This window comes from Microtus pennsylvanicus, chromosome 3, assembly GCF_037038515.1.
Source record: "Microtus pennsylvanicus isolate mMicPen1 chromosome 3, mMicPen1.hap1, whole genome shotgun sequence".
Lineage (NCBI taxonomy): Eukaryota > Metazoa > Chordata > Mammalia > Rodentia > Cricetidae > Microtus > Microtus pennsylvanicus.
In genome coordinates this window covers 65786221-65809127 of record NC_134581.1, presented here as the reverse complement: position 1 = coordinate 65809127, position 22907 = coordinate 65786221, and the positions used below count along the sequence as shown (strand labels likewise).

General features: G+C 42.3%; 1 protein-coding gene across 5 annotated transcripts in view; it reads right to left on the bottom strand.

Moving 5' to 3' along the window:
• The window catches only part of Nrg4 (neuregulin 4), a 56860-nt gene that overhangs the window by 27515 nt on the left and 6438 nt on the right, over positions 1–22907 (bottom strand). The window contains exon 1 of one of the 5 annotated variants that reach the window (XM_075965853.1): positions 1822–2005. The exons of 3 other annotated variants lie outside the window; for them this stretch is intronic. In XM_075965853.1, coding sequence (XP_075821968.1) covers positions 1822–1835 — 14 coding nt within the window. In that variant the 5' untranslated portion in view covers positions 1836–2005. Of the gene's footprint in view, positions 1–1665; positions 1789–1821; positions 2006–22907 lie in introns of those variants that run through there. One more of the 5 variants, XM_075965851.1, reaches the window with a different exon arrangement.

Here is a 22907-nt window from a genome sequence, read left to right as displayed (position 1 = left end):
TTACTTGCTTGACAGCAAGTGCCTTTACCCTCTGAAGCCCTCTCATTGGACTTGATGTTTGGGTTTAGAGATGGGGTCATTATAATTTTGCTCCTTTTTAAGTGATGCTAAGGATAAAACTCAGAGCACCCTGCATGCTGAGCAGGTTCTCATCACTGAGCTGTCCCCTCAGGACAACATAGCCCTATACAGCCCACAACAGAGGCAACATCTTCATTAACATAACACAAATCCCTTATTCACTCAGTATTTATTCAGTTTTCTCAAGACAGGGCTTCTCTGTGTAACAGCCCTGCCTGGAACTTGCTCTGTAGACCAGGCTGGGCACGAACTCAGAGCTCCACTTGCCCTGTCTGAGTGCTGGGATCAAAGGCGTGCACTGCCAGGCGGTGGACAGTGGGTAGTAGTGGCAAGTCCCAGCAGGGTGAAGTCACTTGCTGGCAAGCCTGATGGACTGAGTTCCATCCCCAGAACCTGCATGGTGGAAGCAGAGAAGCCCCTCCTACAAGCTGTCCTCTGAGGTCCACACAGAAGTTGGGGCACCCTATGCACTCACTCACACACCCACACACAGATAGCAGAAAGATACGTTAAAAAATTAAAATCTTAAAAGGATGTGTGTAGAGGTTGAGTGTAAGGTGTGCAATGTGCGTGTTTGTGACTTGTGCCTCTTCCGCTAGATAGTTCCAAATGACCCTGAACCCAGCTCTCCTTGTGAAATGGGAACCAGTTACTGGGTTAGAAGTTACAGTTGCTGTGAGCGGGGAGACTACCAGGAACAACTGTGACGGACGGAGACTCCCGTGAGCACACGCACTTCTGCTTTTAAAGAAAAGTAGTTTTGAAAACAGCAGTTCTCGGTTTGTTTTTTTGACCTCAAAGCCAAAGATGGTAAACTTACCCAGGCTAGAAACTGCTGGCACAGAACATAGAAGCACAAGGAAGAACAGTTACTGATTCATTTGAATAAGAATGGTGGCCACACACACACACACACACACACCACCTCAGCGTTAATGATTAAATGGTTGCTGCCTGGGGCTCATTGAGGTCTTTTTAGACTCTAAAACGATTTGTTTGTTAAGGGAATTTCTTTCTTGTATCCTATGAAGTGTGTGTTCTCAGTTCCCGGTACCCTGATGACTGGCTTTCAGGGGATGAGCCACTGTTGTCTGTCCAGAAAACAGTTATTCAGCATCTGTCTAGGATGCTTTTCTGTGCTTAATGCTGAATTTTACATTCTGGATTATTTATGGGAAGAAAAAAATTAACTCAAAAAGAAAGGAGGGAGGGAAGGAGGAGGCAGTGACTAAGGCTCTTTATGACTGTCGCTTTCTACTTTTATTTTAAATGTTTGCTGTCCCTTTGAGGAAAGAGACATCCAAGAACTCTTTCTTGGGCACCCACGATACTATAGCCAAGTGCTCCAGTCTCCTCACTAAGTTTTAAATCTTGCTTCCCTCAAATTGAACCTTGAACACAGAAAAAAAAATCAAAATATCATTCATACTCTTGGGCCCAGCAAGGCCACACAATAATGGGGACAGACCACCAAAGTCTAAACCAGAAGCAAACTTTATTCCAGAAACCAGATTTCAGGAAAACCAGAAGCAAACTTAAAAAGAAAAAAAGCAAAGAAAAACACCACGGAGCACAGAAGCTTACCAGCTAGCTGAGACCACAGACAGAGTTTGGGCTTCTGACGTGTGGCAAAAAAGAGTCCTCGAGGTCCCCTTCTTATAGTAAGGAGTACCAAGCATTAGGTCTGAATAAAGGAATTCTTATAATCTGAAGGTAAAACTCAGACACAGATTGCCTTACTTTACGATCTTCATCTCTCAGTTCCTTGGTACTTCCACGTGGTGTTTACTGAAGCCCTGTGCTCTCCCCTTGATGCTGCCAGTTTCCCATAGCAGGGACAATGCCTAATCAGAGGTCCCCTAGCTCTTTAACTCAGCTCATATCTGTCGTTGATCAAGGATGGCCAGGAAACTAAGACAGACGCTCAGGCCTTGTAAATAGATCAGCCAGTTATAAAATGAGATGACCTAAGCTGATGGAGGCTTCTTAAGCGGCTGAGAAAATAGCTCACCGTGAAGACTGATCCTTGATCTGCTGAGAAAGCTGTTGGTAGTCTGCTTAGGTTTACAGATTTATGTCTTTCTTCCTATATCCTGAGTTTCTGTATTCTAAACTCTGGTATCTATATTTCTATTCCTATATTTTCATTCTTATTTCTAGACCCTTCACATACCTTTTAAAAAACCTTAAAAATCACTGTATAATTTTACATTATAAAACTAAAAATAAAAATGGTAGTGAGAGAGGAACACATCAAGTTAAAATCTCTAGATGCTCCTGGAGCTTTCTCAACACACTCTATTCCATTATGTTTATGTCTTTGCTTGTCTGTTTTAAGATGGAATTACGCCCTTCTTGATCACCAGGGCCAGAGTGACTCCCGTCTCTACCTCCTGAGTAGCTATTGTCACAAGCATGTACCGCCATGCTCAGATGTCACGAAAGGTTTACGATACAGATCAGAACCCATGTGAAATAGTTACACAATACATTCCAGTGGAGATGTTTGCCTTTCTCCATTATGATATTATTGGTTATAGGAAGAAATGAACCATAGCCATTACCTGCCACCTAAACGTCTCGTGTTTCTCTTCTGGTGCGCGGTGTATGTGTGTGCGTATGTTCATGTGCTTGGGTACATGTGTGCACGGGCCAGAGGTTGATGCTGGGTGCCTTTCTTTAATCACTCTCCATTGTAATTTCTGAACGCGAAGGAGCTCACCATTGAGGCTGCAGTGATCAGGCAGTGAGCTCCCAGGATCCTTTCCTCTCTGCCTTCTCAGCACTAGGGCTACACAGACCTGGCTTTCTACACAGGCCTGAGAATTAGAACGACAGGAAAGCGCACTGCAAGTATTCTACTCTCTGAGCCGTCTCCAGCTCAGTTTGTTTTAATCGGATGCTTGGAAAGGCTCTGAGTCACATGGGAAATAAATGACAGGTACAGCTTAATTCTTCAAAGAAGAGATTCTTGGGAACAAGATTCTAAGATGATAGGTATTTATAGAACATTCACACAGATCCAACCGGCTGAGTCAGGATTTCCCAGGATCCATTGCACAGTAGACTGCTTAGGAAGGCAGCTCGGTAACTCCAGTCATGAAATGCACAGAACAGCACAAACCACCGAGGGATAACTGTTACAGACACTTGCTTAGATTGCTATTAATATTTTAATGCCATATCCTTTTTTTTTTTTTTTGGTTTTTTCGAGACAGGGTTTCTCTGTGGCTTTGGAGCCTGTCCTGGAACTAGCTCTGTAGACCAGGCTGGTCTCGAACTCACAGAGATCCGCCTGTCTCTGCCTCCCAAGTGCTGGGATTACAGGCGTGCGCCACTAGCGCCCGGCTTTTTTTTGTGTGCCATATTCTTTTTACATTATTTTTTTTCCTCTTTCTTCAGAAGGTATCTATAGCCTACAAAAATTTGCTAAAAAATTGCTTTTATAAACTAAAACTAAGCTGGGCAGTGGTGGCGCACACCTTTAATCCCAGCACTCGGGAGGCAGAGGCAGGCGGATCTCTGTGAGTTCAAGACCAGCCTGGTCTACAAGAGCTAGTTCCAGGACAGGCTCCAAAGCTACAGAGAAACCCCGTCTTGAAAAATCAAATATATATGTGTGTGTGTGTGTGTGTGTGTGTGTGTGTGTTGTGTGTGTGTATGTATGTATGTGTGTGTGTGTATATATATATATACTAAAACTAAATATTTGAATTACCTGATTTTCGTTGACTTGCATTATCTAGCGTCTATTCTATAGAACAACACTGTTTTTACTTGCAGGTCTCGCATCTAACCAAGCCCACTCAGGACGAACAGCCTGGTCCCTGGCTTACAGGCCCTGAAGACAAGAATGTCCTTGGCTACCAGGCTGTGAACCTCAGAAAACCGGGTGATTCCAAGACAAGAAGAATTCACTTATATTTCAGTACTGCCTGTGAAATCTGGAGGATAGTCTCTTAGGTGTGGTTTCCTGACCTCATAACAGCCAAGAGGCCTTTGGAACTCTGCTCCAAGACCCTCATTGAAATGCTGAGGGAAAAGTGAGTGCTGTAACTCTCATAGATTCATTACTGAGTGGCTAAGACTGGTAAGAACAAACAGTGCTGTCAAGACTCTTCCTCATTCACAAAAGTCCACACCAGACGTGTATGACCAAGAACAACGGAGCATCACATCACAGCTACCGGAAATGGCTGGGGGAAGATCACAACTTCAAGGCAAGCCTGACCTGGACTACTTATCAAAAACCTGTCTCAAAATAAAGAGTTTTAATTTTTTAAAACAGAAACAAGAAACCTGGGTTGGAAAACTGGCTCAGCAGCTAAGAGCATCAGCTGCCCTTGCAAAGGACCCAGATTCAGTTCCCAGGACCCATGTAGTGGCTCACAACCACCTATAATTCCAGTTTCATGGGGCAAGGCATGCCTGTGGTGTAGATACAGTCTTACAGACAAAACACCCATTCACATGAAATAAAAACATCTAAAAGTAAATATTTTAAAAAGCTTTCTTAAAATATGCAAAAATTAAACACCAGAAACCCAAATCATTTAATCAATGAGTAGGCTGATGAACTGAATAGATAACTCTCAAAGGAAGGTGCACAGGTAGTCAGTAAGAGCCAACAAGTGTTCAACGTCCTTAAACCATCTGAAATGCAAATCAGAGCCGCTTTGGGATCCACGTCGTTTTAGTCAGAATGGCTACCCTCAGCCGTCAGGAAAACAAACCACGACAAATGTTGAAGAAGATGCAAGGAAAGGAGTTCCTGTTCACTGCCGCTTAAAGTGTAACCAGTGCGGTTGCCATAGAAACCAGCAGTAGGGCCCTCAAGAAACTAAAAATAGAACTACGGTACACTCACACACACTCACGGTGTACTCAGCCATCCCACTCCCGGACACACGCCCAAAAACGATGTGCCCTACTGCAAAGATATACGCATATCCATCCCATTGCTACACTATTCACAGTGGCAAGGCGACACAATCAGCTTAGCCATCCATCAACAGATGGGCAGACAAAGCAAATACAGTGCAGTACAGTGGAATTTTGAGCAATCACAAAGAAAAATGAAATCATGACATTTGCGGGAAAGTGAATGGAATTGGAAATAATTATATTAAACAAAACACGCCAGATCTAGAGATAAATATGTGTTCTCTTATACGCAGAACTTAGATCTATGAGTGTGTGTGTGTGCTCACTCGTGCGCATGCATGGGGGTGGGATCCCGAGAGAAGAGAATTCATGTGACATTAAAGTAGAAGTGGGGCTAACTGGGAAAAGGAAGAAAGGGACCGGTCAGAGAGGTCTAGGGAGCACAGGAGATAGCAGGGGGCGGGGGGAGAGTGACAACCAAGAACAAATACAAAACATGCATGTGTGAGGATGTACCCGTAAAACCTATGGGTTTGTGTGCCAACCCCCAAAGATTAATAATTTAAAAACAGCAAAATAGTTCAACTGATAAAAACACTGCCAAACATGACAGCCTAGTTAGTTCCCAGGAACCCATATGTGAATAGGAGGCAACTGACTCCTGCCTGTTGTCTCTATATATGTGCCATGACATGTGTGTGTGTGCGCACACATGCATACATACACACATACAAAAACACACTTGCACATGCACACACAGCACACTCACACAGGAACGCACACACACATACACATAGCACACTCACACAGAAACGCGCGCGCGCGCACACACACACACACACACACACACATACACACACAGTACACTGATGCAGGAATGCATACTCATGCACACACCCCCCCTACACACACACTCTGAATGTAATTGAAGGGGTAGGGAAATACTTCAGTAGTCATGCACATGTGAACAAGGCCCTACATTCAATCTCAAGTACTGAAAAAAATAAATAACTTTGGAGATTACTATAATCATGAACAAGATGTTTATAAAAATTATGAAAGAATTTGGAATGGGTAAAAACAAAACAACAACAACAAGATGTAAAAGATTCCTGGGACCTGGGCATAGTGGTACACACCTATGACCCCAGCATTTGGGAGGCCAGGGGAGGGAGGACCAAAAGAGTTCAAAGCCAGCCTGAGCTGCTGGAACCCATCTCCCGAGAAGTCCTGGGGGCCTGTGTGGTGGGCTGAGGGGGCTGCTCAATGTGCTGGGTCACAAGTCTGAGGTTTGTAGACAGTGTATAACATGGCAAGGGACTCTTTTCTGCAGAAATACAAATAAATTCTGCCTGGTGAGACACAAATGGTTAATGACCTGCAAATATTGATCAATTTATAAGTTCTTTTCAGAATCCCTAGTATCTATATATACATCTGTTGCTTGAATTTTTGAGCTGTTGATAACATCTTATTGATTTCCTAAGTCACTATCCAGTTAAAATCTTTGGAAAGTTTGTTTATATTTGTTTGACTATGCTTTTACCTTTTCAAAACAATATTTTAAAGGGTAGCCGGGCGGTGGTGGCACAAGCCTTTAATGCCTGCATTCAGGAGGCAGAGGCAGGCAGATTTTTTTAAGTTCGAGGCCAACCTGGTCTACAAGAGTTAATTCCAGAAGATACAGAGAAACCTGGACTTGAAAAACAAAACAAAACAAACAAATTTTAAGGGTTCCAGAACCTTGGAATTCTTTTTTTTTAAATTTATTTATTTATTAAAGATTTCTGTCTCTTCCCCGCCACCGCCTCCCATTCCCCTCCCTTACTGAACCTTGGAATTCTTATGCCCTGACTGTGCTGCCATGGAGAAGGGGACAGAAGACTACACACAGTCACATGGTGTTTGGGAGTTACAATATTTCACAGATTTCTAGCATCTGACTGAGGACTGAATTCCAGTGTTCAGGAACACATTGCATGAGAAGTTAGGAAGACAAAAGTCAGGACAAAACAAATTACCCTGGGTCAAGACTTAAAAGAACTAATGAAGAATCATACTTTTAAAGTTTCGTTCACTTGCCATCCTACCTCTAATAACTAAGAATATAAAATTAAAAATGATAATTCTTTCAGACTTACAATATTCTATAGGTTAATTTTCTGCTATATGTACGCTGCACCCATGGGCAGGAGAGAAATCTCAAAAGTAAATTTTAAAAAGAATGGCAAACAATAAAGCGATTAAAAACTCTATTTGTTTTATGACGAATCAGGTGGTAGGTTGGTAAAATCCACTGGGAACAGACCCAACAAGGTTCCCATCAGCCCTGAAGAAATCTACGGAGGACTGGCGAGCTGGGGCCGCCATCTGCTTCTGCTCCCAGTTCAGCTGCAGAACCCGTGTAGCCAGCGAAAGACATTAGGCTACTTGGTGACGTTTATACGTTAGGGTGACTGGAGATTTTCAGAAGGAATGCACACTATAAGGGGGATGTCATGACCTAAGAAGAGACAAGAGAGGTGGCTCCTGCTGTCTCCCAGCTGGTCCCTAACAGCAGCCACTTTTCTTGGGTTGTCTGCAGGGTGAGTGCTCCCAAGCACAGGGCTGAGATGCACAGCAAACAGCTGAGTGGCAGGATAAAGGAAAACTGCCTGAAATAAGTCACTGGCATCTGGAGTCTCATATCCACCTTGAGGCGGCCCAGAGGGATGAACTGTTTTGGAAGCACACAGCACACCAAGGTGCTCATTGTAGGAATGATTTAAGCAGGAAATGGCTTAGAAACAAAAGACAAAATAGAGGAAGAGATAATATAAAGATTTTTGTTGTTGTTGCCAGAGGGTTAACGCAGTTTATACATGTTAATTACATGCTCTACCCGTGAGCTACACCCCAGCCCAACAATGCAAATTTTGAAACACTAAACAAAATTCTCATTTAATCCTTAAGTTTATGTATAAAACTGGAACAAATTGCATATGTACAGAACATTTGAAAAAGCAATATTTACATAAAATCGATAAAGGCATAATAATTATCCCATTTTCTGCACTTTCTCTAAGTTTTAGATGGTCACAATTCTAAGTGTGTAAAAAGCTAAAAATGTAATTAAATATCTAAAATTTGTCCTGCATTTTCTCCCTGTTGTGTTGCTGTCCTCAGTTGGAGTGCAAAGACAATCGCTTGCTTTTATTCCAGACGGTAACTTAGGTAAATTCTTCCCAGCATGTGGCCCTAGCAGAAATGCTGCCAGCTGGGCAACCTTGGGACAGTCCAGCACGGCTATACTTAGGCTGTGACAGCATCAGCCTGTGCTCTGTCAGCAAAACTGGTCAGACTGCTCTTTCCTTCTCTCCGAAATGGACGCGTTTTGAGGGCTCCAGGTGGGGCAGGTGGGGGTGGGGTCATTAGGCTTTTAAACTGAAATTTATTTGAATATAAAGATTTTAGCACACAATTTTATCTCAAAGTACTATTAGTCAAGGTAAAAAATGCTAAAATTAAATGGGTTTAAAGGACTTAATTTTATTGAGATTTCTTGTTTATTACATTTCCTGTTTGAATCATAACTATTTTAGTTCAGTAAAATTCTGACCAAAGTCACCAAACAAATTCCCCACACCAATGCCAATCATTTTCAATTTCACTGTGTTTAACTTATAGAAGAGGTCAGTACACTGAATATATTGCATTTTAATAGTTTTTATTGTCAAATTTGTTAAATTATTAATTTTTCATGCCTCTAGGTACCCTTAAGGAGTATTAGTTGAGGGGGAAGGCATGCCCTGGGTATGGTTGGACCGTCTGACAGGCTAGTTCTAGGGCAATAAAGGGGGACAACTGTTAGTGTGGGCGCCCTCTGCTTCCTGCCCCACCACTCTCACCAGACACGGAAGAACAAGATGGCTAAAGCTGCCCCAGAACAACTCCTCCCTTTTAACTGTTTTTCTTGGTATTCATTTTATCACAGTGATAAAATCTGATTTCAGAAAACCCTCAAATAATTACTGGCTATATTTATCTCACTACAGAGATATTGAACAATTGGTGAAAGAATTAGTCTTAAGGAAAACATTATAGTTGACATTATAGATAACTAAGGCTCTTCTCAATAAGTCAGTCAGAAAAGGAGCAATATTTCATACCTTAGCTTGGAAAGTTCACGTCTGTTCTTTACTCTTTACCAATGCTATGCAGATACCTTCTTACTTTGTGAGAACCTAACAGAGACATACATAGATCTAATCTACATGAGAAGTAGAAAAAGACAAGATCTCCTGAGTAAATGGGAGCATGGAAATCATGGACAGGGTAGAATGGGAGGGGAGCAAAGAAAAAGAAATATAATAAATAAATAAGTAAATAAAAGCTAATGCTTCCAGAGCTGGATGTGGTGGCGCACACCTTTAATCCCAGCACTCAGAAAGGAGAGGCAGGGATCTCTTTGAGTTGAGGCTAGCCTGGCCTAAATAGTGAGTTCCAGGCCAGCCAGAGCTACATAGTGAGACACTGTCTCAATGTATGAATAAATGAATGAATGAATGTCCTTCCTGAAGGCAAACCAGTTCATTTTGATTTGCAGAATCAAATGTCTAGTTTTCAGGGATGGAAGCAGGGGGCTGAGTACTAAATAATGGACTTTTGTGACTTTTTTGTTTACGTTCATTAACTTTTTGTGAGTCTTGTTTTGTTTTTAAAGGGGGCATGGCTGTATTGTCCCCAGGGACAGTCTGCTGTTTGAGACCAGTGATGTTCCCCACTGCCATCAGAGAAGCCTCTTATACTGCAGTAGATGGTACATAGCAGACACCAGTAACTGACAAAGTTCCAAGACTAAGTGATGGCGTAGTGGTCAGCCCTCTGTCACCCCCTCCAAGGTTCAGGGAACACTGTGCAAGAAGGAGCGGAGAGAATGTTAAAGATGAAGGATGAGGAGATGGGGTAGCAAAAGGATTTCCTCTGAACACAACACAGCATCACACTGAAGAATTCCCTGTGACTGTCTGCAGAACACCTGCACCACACATGATCGATCCCCATCACTTCACCACAGATGAGGAGGGGTCCTGGCCCATGAGCGCCCCTCACAAGGAAATATTGGCAGTTAATGATTGTTGTGGGGATGGTTATTTTCTTCAGTGGTGTGGTCACTGGAAAGTTGTTCTTGCTCCCGGAAATAACAAGTGGAGGGGACTTGCTGGGGAGACAGGATCTGGGAGAGGACTCATTATATGAATACATGAAAATTTCAAGCAAGAAAAAATTCAGAGGAAAAATGACATGAGAAAATTACTATTCTAATGCAAGGCCTTGAGAAGAGACAGTGAAGCCAGGGCAAGGCGAAGAGGGATGAAGCCTCTGGTCTGGCTCTCTGTGAACATAAAACTACCTTGAAAAAAAAAAAACCCCTTTAAAAAATAAAGACTACTAACAGGGAAAGAAAGTAGAGGTAAGTTCCAATGTAATTCCCAGGTTTGACGACTTCTTAAGAATGGATCAGCATAGAGTCATCCCCAAGGTAACGTTTATTATAGCAAACATACATAAAGTGAAATTGCAAAGGAACTGGTCCAGAAGAGACCAGGCACATGCTCCCAGGTCCTCCCCCATGAAGGCAATGAGGGAGAGGCCCAGTTCCTGCAGGCGCATGCTCCCAGATCTTCCCAAGTGCAGGCATGAGGGAGAGGCCCAATTCCTGCAGGCGCATGCTCCCAGATCTTCCCAAGTGCAGGCCTGAGGGAGACACCCAATTCCTCCAGTAACAACCTATGACAACATTTGTGAAGTTCTGTCTACCACAGAGACTTCTCAGAGACTCAATGCCCAAGGATTTTCCTGGCAGCCAATCACGATCTCACCTCTGTCTAGCACACACCATCATCCCAGACTTGCAAAAGGGAGGCAGGTGTTCAGGACCAACCACACGGCTTGCATAGTGAGACATCCCCATTTAGAGAAGTTTTACACAGAGAAAACTGGGTGCCAGACAAGCAGGCCTGTCTAAGAGCGACTGTCTCAAGTCTGCCACACTAAGAGCTCTACTCTTGACTAATACAAACAGGGCAACCTCATCTGTGACAACTGTGAATTAGAGGAACACTGAGTTATCATTGTTCTGCCCGAGGGGAGGGGTGGCACACACCTTTAATCCCAGCACTTGGGAGGCAGAGGCAGGTGGATCTCTGTGAGTTCAAGGCCAGCCTGGTCTACAAAGCAAGTTCCAGGATAGCCGGAGCTGTTACAGAGAAATCCTGTCTCAAAACAAAACACACAAACAAACAAAGCCTGGCTTTTTTGCTGCCCTCTGCATTGAGTGAGCTAGCTGGGCCAGTGCTGGGGAACTCGCCTGGTGGTGATAATCAGGGAAAGCTGGTGGGCTAAGGTGGGCTAACCAGCCTAGATACCACCCAGGCCCAGAACCAGGGTTACGAGTTAGCCCACCCCAACATGCACTTCATCTGTGAACTGTTGGAGCATGTGAAGAGACCAGTGGACCTGCAGATCTAAAGCTGCAGGATCTCCCTGACACAGAACAACAGGATACCCGAGGGGTCCCAGAAAAGTCCTCGAGTTGATAGTATAGCAGAAGCCAGAGGCCTTGAACCAGACCAATGACTTATTGCAATGAACACTTGCAAGTAAAGACGCATGTCATGTACCAAAGGGTCAGAAAAAAAAAAGGTTAAAAAAATTTCTGCTTGATAATGAGGCGCTTCCACATGTAGCTGGTAGGAACTGCGATCCCACATGGAGCATCTCAACAACGTCTACCAGAATTACAAATATCTATCTACCCTTCAGCCCAGGAAGATTATTTTTTTAATTCAATATTGAAATTATTTTTATTTTTATTTATTTATTTTTTCAATGTTATTTTATTTTATTTTTTTAATTTATTTATTTATTAAGGATTTCTGCCTCCTCCCCGCAACCGCTTCCCATTTCCCTCCCCCCTCCCCCATCAAGTCCCCCTCCCTCATCTGCTCGAAGAGCAATCAGGGTTCCCTGACCTGTGGGAAGATTCTTGAACTGTGCTTGCATCTGTAAAACAAAGGGTTATCCATTGTGGCACTGTTGTGCAAAGCAACCCGAACTAACATATTCATGTCCGTGTTGATGCTCATTTAAAGAAAGTGATTGACTGGATGGTGGTGGCGCACGCCTTTAATCCCAGCACTCGGGAGGCAGAGGCAGGTGAATCCTGTGAGTTTGAGGCCAGCCTGGTCTACAACAGCTAGTTCCAGGACTAGGACTATTACACAGGGAAATCCTGTCTCAAAAAACAAAACAAAACAAAACAAAAAACCAAAACAACAACAACGAAAGTGATTGCCCTGCCAGTCCATTAATTACTACACCCACGGGGCCTATAGACGGGTTCAAGGGTAAAAGAGCTTGCCACCAAGCCTGACGACCTGTGTTGGACCCCCAGAACCCAGAGTGGAAGAAGAGAACTGACTCCCCAAAGCTGTCCTCCACAGGTGCACTGTGGTATGCGTGTCCCCACCTCCCATACATACACATATACAAGAAGCAAATGTTAAAAACATCACATATATAACCACATACAGTATATAATACTTGATGACGCTAAAACAAATATCGCCTCTGGTTTAAGTATTTACTGTAATACACATTGCACCACTATAGACGGTGAGCTTTCTACTTGCCAAGCTTTCTGTTAAGAACTGATCTGTGTTGCTCTGGCAGTGAGATGACGCACTTGTGTTCACATCACTTGACGGCATAAAGAGGCTGTGTTAGGCGACCCGTCTTGCACCACCTACGCCTGCACAAGCACGTTATCTATCATGTTGGCACAGTGACACAATCGCGTAACACACTTATCAGAGCACACCCCGTCACTGAGCAACAGAGAGAGAGCAGTGATAGGCATCGATTTCTGCTGGGAGAGAAAGAAGCTTTAAAACCGCTCACGTGGGAACGGAAAACAGGTCCAAGGCAGGAAGAGGTGAAACTGCGCACGGCGGGCCCGTCAGTATGGCTTGAATTTGTTTCCGCCCTGTGAATTTGTCATCATTTTTAAAAGAATGTCAGCAGCTTCTGGAACCCACACTGAAGGAATGGCAGGAGACGCCTGCTAAAGGAAAATCTCTGCTCACGTCTCTGCCGGACACTGGTAGGTCTCTGGACAAAGAAAACCGTTAGCGCTCCATGTTCTGTGTGTCACAGTGGCCACTACCTCTGAGCTCGGTGTACACTAAAAAATCAAAGGAACCAAGCAGCCATCCCACTTCTAATCTGAATATGCAAATCTGCCGGCTTCTGTGTTAACCTCTGGGAAAGATTATTGGCTAAAGACAGTGGGATCGTCTACAGATGTGAACCCACGGAGACTAGAAACACGACTTTATTCCAGACAGTGCTGCACAGAACCATAGAAAATCTTCTAATAGTAGAAGAACACCATCTCTGTTTTGCCTCAGATCAACACCAGGATGCTTGTCCCCTTCTGACCTCCGTTTACTGTTGCCAAGGAACTGCTTTTAACTGGGAGTATGACGATGACGATTTATCTGCAGCATCTCAGAATGCCAGCCAGCGAGTCAGGTAGTGGAGAAAAGTGTTTGCACCAAGTCTGATGGCCTAGTTTGATCCCTGGAACCTACATGATGGAAGGAGAGAACTGACTCCCACAAACTGTCCTCTGATCTCCATGTGCGCTATGGCTCATGTACAAGGACACACACGTATGCACACAAATTTAAATATAAGAAAAGTCTTAGAATACAAAATACTCTAGTTCTCATTGCTTCTTCTTATATACATATATTTCTATAATATAGGATATATGTCATATGTATAATATATATATAATATAAATAGGAGATATATGTCTGTGGGACATTTTATTGATTACTAACTGGAGTGGGAGGGGTCTGCCCACTGTGGATGGTGCTGTCCTTGGGCAGAAGGTCCTGGGATGTACAAAAAGCTGACTGAAAAAGCTATGTCAGTAATCAGTGTTCCTCCACGGCCTTTACTTCAGATCATGCCTCCAGGATCCTGGCCCGACTTCAAGACAGTGACCTATGCGAGGTAATAAATCCTTTCTTCCCCAAGTTGCTTTTAGTCGTGGTATTTATCACAGGAACAGAAATCTAAGAGAACAAATCTAGTCCACCTATGCTATCAGGCAGAAGACACAGAGTCAGTGCCACAGGATCCCTGCAGTAACATCGCTATTCTTTCATTGTTGATGTTGGCAATTTTATCTATTCTTTCTTGGGCTCTGAAACAGGAAGATTATCATTAAGTTTGAGGCCAGCCTGGGCTACATAGTAAGTTCCAGGCCAACCTGGGATACTATATGTATTCTTGTCTCAAAAAAATATTTTGTAATAAGAGAATATATTTTATGACAAGGGTCAGAAAACATGTTTTCTGTAAAAATAAAGTGGATGTTTTAGGCATTGTGATTCATAGTGTCTGCAGCAGTACTCTAGGTTATAGATGTTATAAGAGTATTTGCAAAAATGGAGGTATGAATTTTATATAAATCACCTACGTCAGTTTAAAGACACTTTCAAATGTAAAACCATTATTAACTGGTGTCTATAAAAAGTGGTGAAGGGCCGGGTGGTGGTGGTGCACGCCTTTAATCCCAGCACTCCGTAGGCAGAGGCAGGCGGATTTCTGTGAGTTCGAGGCCAGCCTGGTCTACAAGAGCTAGTTCCAGGACAGGAACCAAAAGCTATGGAGAAACCCTGTCTCGAAAATCCAAAAATAAAATAAAATAAAAAGAAAGGAAAAAAAAGTGGTAAAGGGAGAGATTTGGCCCATGGGCTTGCTAATCTTCGTTCTGTAAAAAATGCAATCACAAATTCACTAGGAGATTCCTTAGCTCAGCATAAGTTATATCTTGGCAACTGCATCATGAACATTTAATAGAATATAAATGATAAGTTCTACCAGTAGTAATTCGGTCTAGCGGGGGTTGATAGAAGTTCTTAGGATAATCTGTCTACCAACAACTGAGAGAGGGACATTAAAATCTCTAATTAGTGGACTTATCTATTTGCCTCACTGATTTTTCAAATATTTCATGCATTTTCAAATTCTATTGCTACTTTCATATATATTTATGATTTTTGCGCCTCCCTAATTAACAGTTCTTTCCATTATAAAATGCTCATCTTTGCTAAAAAGGCTCTAAGAGCCGGAAGACGTGGACATCTGCAGCAAACAGGTCCAGGCAGATGACACACCACTGCACACGTGAACTCATGGCGGCTGTGGCTGTTGGCACCAGGCCTACATGAGGTTAGGCAAAACCCCAGCACAAAATCCCAGGAGCTTGTGTGGCTCCACCCTAGCTGACCAGCTAACTTCTGTTGGTGTTTATTGTGGGAAGAGTCCGTTTCCTTCGGAGGTATGATCTCTGAGAAGCTACTCAAGCTCCAGAGGCCCCACCCCCACCCCCACGCACATGCAGGCAACACTAAGAGGACTCGGTGGGTTTTGAATAAGGAACAGAGTAATATGAAGTTGGGAGGGCAAACTGGTGGAGGGGAAGCAGGAGAACCAAAGGGGAGGAAAAGGAGTCTGGAATAGCTCAAAACATTATATGCGCATATAAAATCTCAAACAATAAGCCGGGCGGTGGTGGCGCACGCCTTTAATCCCAGCACTCGGGAGGCAGAGGCAGGCGGATCTCTGTGAGTTCGAGACCAGCCTGGTCTACAAGTGCTAGTTCCAGGACAGGCTCCAAAACCACAGAGAAACCCTGTCTCGAAAAACCAAAAAAAAAAAAAAAAAAAAAAAAATCTCAAACAATAAATAAAATGACATTTTCTACTTCAAAAAAGTAAGATATTCCTCTCACCTCGGGCGATCCCTGCTTTGAGGCTTACGTCATCTGATACCACTATCATTACTCCGGCCGTGGCCTACTGTTTCCACGCTGTAACTGGTTTTGTTCCTTCATCCGTTACCGCGGCTTGTGAAAGTTTCTATCCTCTCCTCTCTCTCCTGCCTTGTGCACACATGTGTGCTACTGTCAATACATTCTTTAGCAGGCATGTTTGGTCCACCCACAGTTAGCAGAGTTGATAGGCTGATCTCGGTCTGCCCTGACCCGTCACCCTTTGCACCTTCAGCTACTCTGTGTAGTTTCCGCTTCCTCCTTTTGGACTGAATTCTTTTTAGCATTTCATTCTAACGTGTCTGTGATCTTTCAGTTAACTCTGTATTATGTTCCTGAGGTTGTAATATTCATTATTTTTAAAAATCTTTTTTGTTATTTATTTTTACTAATTTATGTGCATTGATACTTTGCCTGCATTTACCTCTGTGAGAGGGTATTGGATCCTGGAGGTGTGAGCTGCCATGTGGTGCTGGGAATGGAACCAGGGTCTTGAAGAACAGTCAGTTCTCTTAACCACTGAGCCATCTCTCCAGCCCCTGCAATATGACTTCTTAATTTGTCATAACATCTGCCCACCCTACTATGTCATCAACACCTGCTCCTCTGTGCTCTGTGGTCACGGGTCATGCCTCTGCGTGGTGTGCCCCACAATACATCTTTGGTTTAAATAGTCATAAGTATCTTACCTATGCTGTAGCACAAGAGATAGTCTGATAGGCATTGTGTTAGTCAGCGTTCTCTAGAGTAATAGAGTTTGTGGAACGAATAAATTCCTTAAGTTATTCTCTCTATACATACATATGTTCATATATATTTACATATATATGAATTTATTGGAGTGAGTTACAGGTTGCAGATCAATAATGGCTAGTTATGAATGGAAAGTCTAAGAATCTAGTAACTGCTCAGTCCCGTGAGGCTCGGTATCTCAGCTGGTCTGCTGGGATTTCGAAAAAGGATGTGAAGTGCTGACGTAGGCAAGGCCCAGCAGGCAAAACGAACCCTTCCTTCTTACATTGTCCTTACATAGGCTTCCAGCAGGTGTCACCCTGATTAAAGGTGTAGCCCAGGGTCTGGATTATAAATATGGCTTCTTACTTGTGTCAGACCTTAGAGAGATAAAACGCCTGGCTCTCAGTAACTCAAGTCTATATTAGTTATAAGTCAGCATGCTCAGTTTCAACATGAATTTCTGTAAAGCCTACTCAGTGTATGTCTGATCCCGATGAGATCCACCACAGTGCAGAAATGTCAGCTGTCCAGCACTATAGCCACAAAGCCCTCTTCACAGTCTACAACACCATTAGGTCCCTAGACACCCGAATATTAACTGCATTGAGTAGTGGCAATTTTGTTTTAGCTATAAGAGCTTGAGACTCATTTTTTGTATTGTTAAACAATTAAGGTTTAGGTTTTTTGTTTGCTTGGTTGTTTGTTTTTGAGACAAGCTATCACTATGTAGCACTGGGTGTCCTGGAACTCACTCTGTAGACCAGGCTGGCCTTGAACTCACAGAGATCCATCTGCCTCTGCCTCCCAAGTTCTGGGATTAAAGGCGTGTGCCACTATGTACAGCTAAGCTTTGTTTTTTAATGTACCATCTATGCTTGACTGCATCAGACAAAGAATAAAGATATAACGCTGGGGGAAAAGTCCACTGAGAAGTCGGGGAGATTAAGTTAATTAGTTCATTTAGTTGATAGTCATACAAATTTCCCTAGATGCAGCAAAAAAAGGAATTCATTCACAAAATTGGAAAATGTGCCAAATTACTTCCAGCAAATTATTGCTAAAGTGGCTAATTATTTATTTAGATCATTTATCTACTAATCAGCATGTTTATTATTATTTTATCTGCTTATAATCTTGTAGGAATCTGATGAAATGGTTATATCAGAATATGAAAGTAAACAGGGTCTAATTCAAAACTCAAAAAATTTCCAATGAAATGCATTATGGGTACCGCATAATGAGGATCCATAAATACCAGCATTGCACACTTCCATCTGATCACCAGGATTGCTGCTATATTTGGAGTTTCATTTCACACATATTGGCTGAGATGATTTGTAAAAAGGATGAGGTAGGTGTAAAACAGAGGACGCTATCTGTCAGTCGTCCTAAGGCTCCCTCCTTCCCCGCCACTAAAGCGCTTTCTCAATTTCATACTCTATCAGACTAAAAAAGTCTGAGAAGTTCTGAGGAGATGATTCGTTAATGGGAGAAGGAAACTGTGAGCTAAATAAGGCTGAACACAGTTCAGTAACATTCTTGTACAAAATCTCAAATAAACTTTATGAGGTAAGTCTATCCACTAGCTTCCCTGGTAGAAAGCAAGACGATTTAAAGTTTTTGGTACCAATTCAAGTTCATGGAAAATTTAAAACCATACTACATCACATGATGTTTGTGATAGTTATTCATATTGTCAACTTGACTAGATTTATAGTCACCATGGAAACACGCCCCCATGTATATCTATGAGGGTGTTTCCAGAAAGGTTTGACTGAAGAGGAAAGCCCTACCTTGAATGTGGGCTGTGGTCACAGACTGAATAAAAAGAATAAATTGAACATCAACATTAATTTCTGTTTCCCAATGGAGCATGCAATGTGGCCAGCTGTGTCAAGGTCCTACAAACTAGAAGCCAGGATGAGCCCTCCCTCCCGTCACAGTTCCCAGGACCACTTGGGAAGAGGGATGCTCATCTGAGGAAATGCCTCCATCAAGTCAGTTTGTGCGAATGCCATGGAGGAGCCTTCTCACCTGCTAACAGATGTAGGATGGCCCCGCCCACTGAGAGCAGTACTGTCTTAGGTAGGGAGGCCTGGATTACACAAGAAAGGTAGCTGAGCAGGCCAGAGGAAGTGAATCACTTTGTTCCCCAGGGTCTCTGTTTCAGCTCCTGCCTTGAGCTCCTGCCCCTGCTTTCCGGCTTTTCCGTTTGATGGACTGTGAGGGGCCAGTGTGAATCAAATAAATCCTTTCCTCCTCAAGTTGCTCTAGGTAACAGTGTTCATTGCAGCAGCAGCTAACCAGTGCCCTCCCTCAAGTTGCTTCTTGTTGCCTTGAAAGCAAACTCAAATGCCAGTAGGTCAATGCAGCAAGTTTTTCTCCACCCACCATACAGTCTAATGCCCAGTGCCAACCCAGTAAGCTTCTCAACCTCCTGGTTCTGCTTCCTGGAAAATAAGGCTCGCGGGTCACTGGGAAGGACTAGCAAGGGTTGCGGTGTTCCAGGAGATGGCTTTAGAAGCTAAAATTGCCAGTGGCTGGCATCTCCTTTGTTGATATCCACGGTGAGGATCTGTCACATGGACCCGATTGAACTGCAAGCAAGACTAAGAAATGGAGAGGAGCAGACAAGTCTATACTGGACACTAAGAGGATAGAACAGGAAATGGTAAACTATCTTAAGAGAATATTACATGTGTATATATCCCATATATCCTTCATAAAGGATAGAAATCTTGAATCAGTTTCAGAGCACACTCTTAATTTTGACCCTATGTGATGAGAACTCAACAACTATCAGAAACTTTACAAACAATAAAAGACTTCAACAAAGCAGCAGGGTGTTTATTCCAAAGTCAATCTTACTCAGTAACTGTTCTACACCTATTCTATGTCGAATAAAAAAATAAAACAGAACATATAAAAACACTCTTCCACTTAACTTATATCCTACCTGAGGGAGCTAGAAAGTAAAGGGTGTGGGGAAACAGTGGGAGTGTGAAAGTGGGTATCAGCTTCCACGGAGAGGGTGATAAAAACATGAAGGAAGTAAGGGGTTGTCCTTGAAGAAATCCTAGAGAAAACACTCTATGAAGAAATCAAGAGAAAGCACAGAAGGAAGTGATAGAGAGCACCTGAACTCAGACCCTCCCAGTGCAGGGAACAGCAGGGAGGCTCAAGAGATGGGTAAGGATTCAGAGGTCAGAACAGAGCAGGAGGCTGAGTCCCTAGGGTTTTAAAGGCCACTGACTTTTATCAGCATGAGAAGGATCCAGGAGGTCCTAAGCATAGAAATAACTTACTTTTTAAATTTATAGGGGAAACTGATTTTAATAATAAAACATGAAATGTATGGAATAAACTCCCTTCAGGAATGTTCAAAACATTTATATCATGCTGAGGACATTCCTGAAGTACATGAGGGAGTCTTTGAACAAATGGAAATACATTTCTCAATCTTGGATAAGAAGTTCCAGCATTATAAAGAAATAAATGTTCCTTAAGTAAACTTAATGCAATTAAAATGAAACCCAAGAAACATGTTCTTTTCCTTCTGAACGGATAAATGGATTCTAAAGTTCATATGAAAAAATAAAAAAGCAAGGACATCTATGAGCAAGGGACAAAGACTAGACTCATTGTATGTTAAACTCACTAGAAACCATCAGCAGCTAAGGGAGGTCGTTACTGGCAAAGCAATAGGGAGTAGATGCAAGCCCCTGTGCTTGTGGGGCCGGTGGGAACTGTGACAGCCAGAGAGAGTCACGATGCTGGGAGAACAGAGTGGGTTGTGCTTTCAATGCGTCTCCTCTGAAATGCATGTTCAGACTTACCCCTCACTGTGTGCTACTGAAGATGCAGCCATGCTTTATACCCGGGAGCAAGCTAGCACAGGCCCAGAGAGGGCTCCAAAAGCCGGTTCTTTGCTCTTGGATCTAGTAACCTCTAGAACTGGGAGGAATACATTTCTATTGTTTATCCAGTCTCACATATCTTGTGAGCAGCACAAACATACTAAGCAAATATTTTACAGAATGTAAGCTTTGATTTGTATCCACATAATATACAAGGCCCAAATATTTAAAGAGAAGAAAATTGTCTAAAGCAAACATGGGCAAATTCCTTATAAGTGTAGGCCAAGAAGGACGTTCCTTACTATGACTGAAATGCTAAGGGCTTTAAGAAGTAACAGAATTTGACTTCAAGAAAACAAAATGAATACAAGGAAAAATATATAGGTTAGGTTAAAAAGAAAGAATAAACGATGATTTTCTACAACTGATATAATATTTAAAAATATCCAAACTTATAATGGAAGTTCTAAGAGGAAATGAATAAAAACCCTAATTATTAAAATAAACAAATACAGTATAAAATATTTTAATTATACTTAAACAGTGATATAGTCAACTCAAAGAAGGATTAGGAGAATATGATTTAAAAGGATATGCTATGTTTTATTTATCAGTCTGGTAAAACTCCAGAAGTTTGTGCTCTCTTTTTCAAGGGTATACCTGGAGAAATGGGTACCCAGAGACCTTATTAGTGAGAGTTCAACTGGCTATCATATCCAAAGTCCTCTGGAGAGCAAGGTGGGAACACATTCAAATCACTCCAGCCACCTCTCTCACAGAAATGTGTTTTACATAATGGGTAGATAGCGTAGCGATGGGTAGTGATGATGATTGCACAGTGTTGGGTATATTTAATATACTGATGTGTTTATTTGAAAGTGGTTAAAATAATAAATTTTTTGTTATGCATATTTTGGTACAATAAAAGCTTGAAAAAATAATTAGCATAATCCCAGCACTCGGGAGGCAGAGGAAGGCAGATCTGAGGCCAGCCTGTTCTACAGAGTGAGTTCCAGGACAGCCAGGGCTACACATTAAAAACCCTGTCATTTATACATGGATCTAATCTACATGGGAAGTAGAAAAAGACAAGATCTCCTGAGTAAATTGGGAGCATGGGCACCATGGGAGAGGGTTGAGGGGAGAGAAAGAGAGGGAGCAGAGAAAAATGTATAGCTCAATAAAATCAATAAATTTTTTTAAAAGACAAAAAAAACCATCTTGAAAAACAAAATAAGTAAATACTTAAAAATAAAAGTTTTAAATACCATTTAAAATACCAACCCAAAAACTATTAAAATGCCCATTTTAAAAACAGAAGTCTTCGATTTTAAGATGCCAATTTTCCTCATACATGATCTAAAGATTTAATCTCATTTAAAGTCTTATGGGTCTTTGTTCTTATTTTGGAAGTTGGAAAAATGATTCTAACGTTTATCTCTGACACAGAGGTAAAGCAGATGAGGTAGTCCACATTGAGCTGAGGCCTCGCTGCAAAGAATCCCGATCACCAAGTGGTCAACCTAGTATTACTGTTGCCTCCAACTCCCTGACCAAAGCATGTGCAGATCCTCTCTGAAGAACTGCAACACCAAAGGCCTTGAATGACCTTTATAGTTTCCACATAATGTCTGACACAGAATAAAAAAGTGACCAGGCAGGGTGGCGCAGGCCTTTAATCCCAGCACTTGGGAGGCAGAAGCTGGTAGATCTCTGCGAGTTCAAGGCCAGCCAGGTTTACATAGTAAACCCCTATCTAAAACAAATACATAAATAAAATGGCTGTAAAAGTACTCAAGGTGACCTCATCAAAACTGAGCGCCTCTATATACAACAACAACAGGCTCGTCTTAAGACCCTTAGGGACTTTTAAGATATATTGATTAGTCAAAACATTCTTGAGAAAGAAAACTGGAGGACTCCAAGTACAATATTAAAATATTGTGACAGGGTCTGGCAGGATTGTCCAGTGGGCAAGGGTGGTTTTCACCAAGCAAGGGAGCCTAAGTTTGATTCCTGGATCTCACAGGGTGGAGAGAACCAAGTCCTGCCAAGTTGTCCTCTGACCTCCATACAGGTCATAGCATGCACATCTCCTAACATATAAATATATGCTAAAATATTAAATTGTGGTAAAAATGTAAATGCAGACTATGGACCAAATGGAGTAGAAATACAGAGCCCAAATATAAGCCCTCATACACATGAGCAAGTCACCAAGCCCATGCCATGAGGAAAAGAGAGCTTTTTACCATGTGAAGTTAGAAAAACTGCACAGGTACAGAAAAAAAAAACAGCACAAACAAAAAACAACAAACTCATACCAAACACAACATTAATGTAAAATAGATCAAAGAGCTAAACAGAAGGTAGGAACAATTCAGAAGAAAGCATGGGAAAGCTTCAGGGGTCTGGCAATGAATCCTTAGATATGACAACCAGAGAAAAAACACTTGTGACTT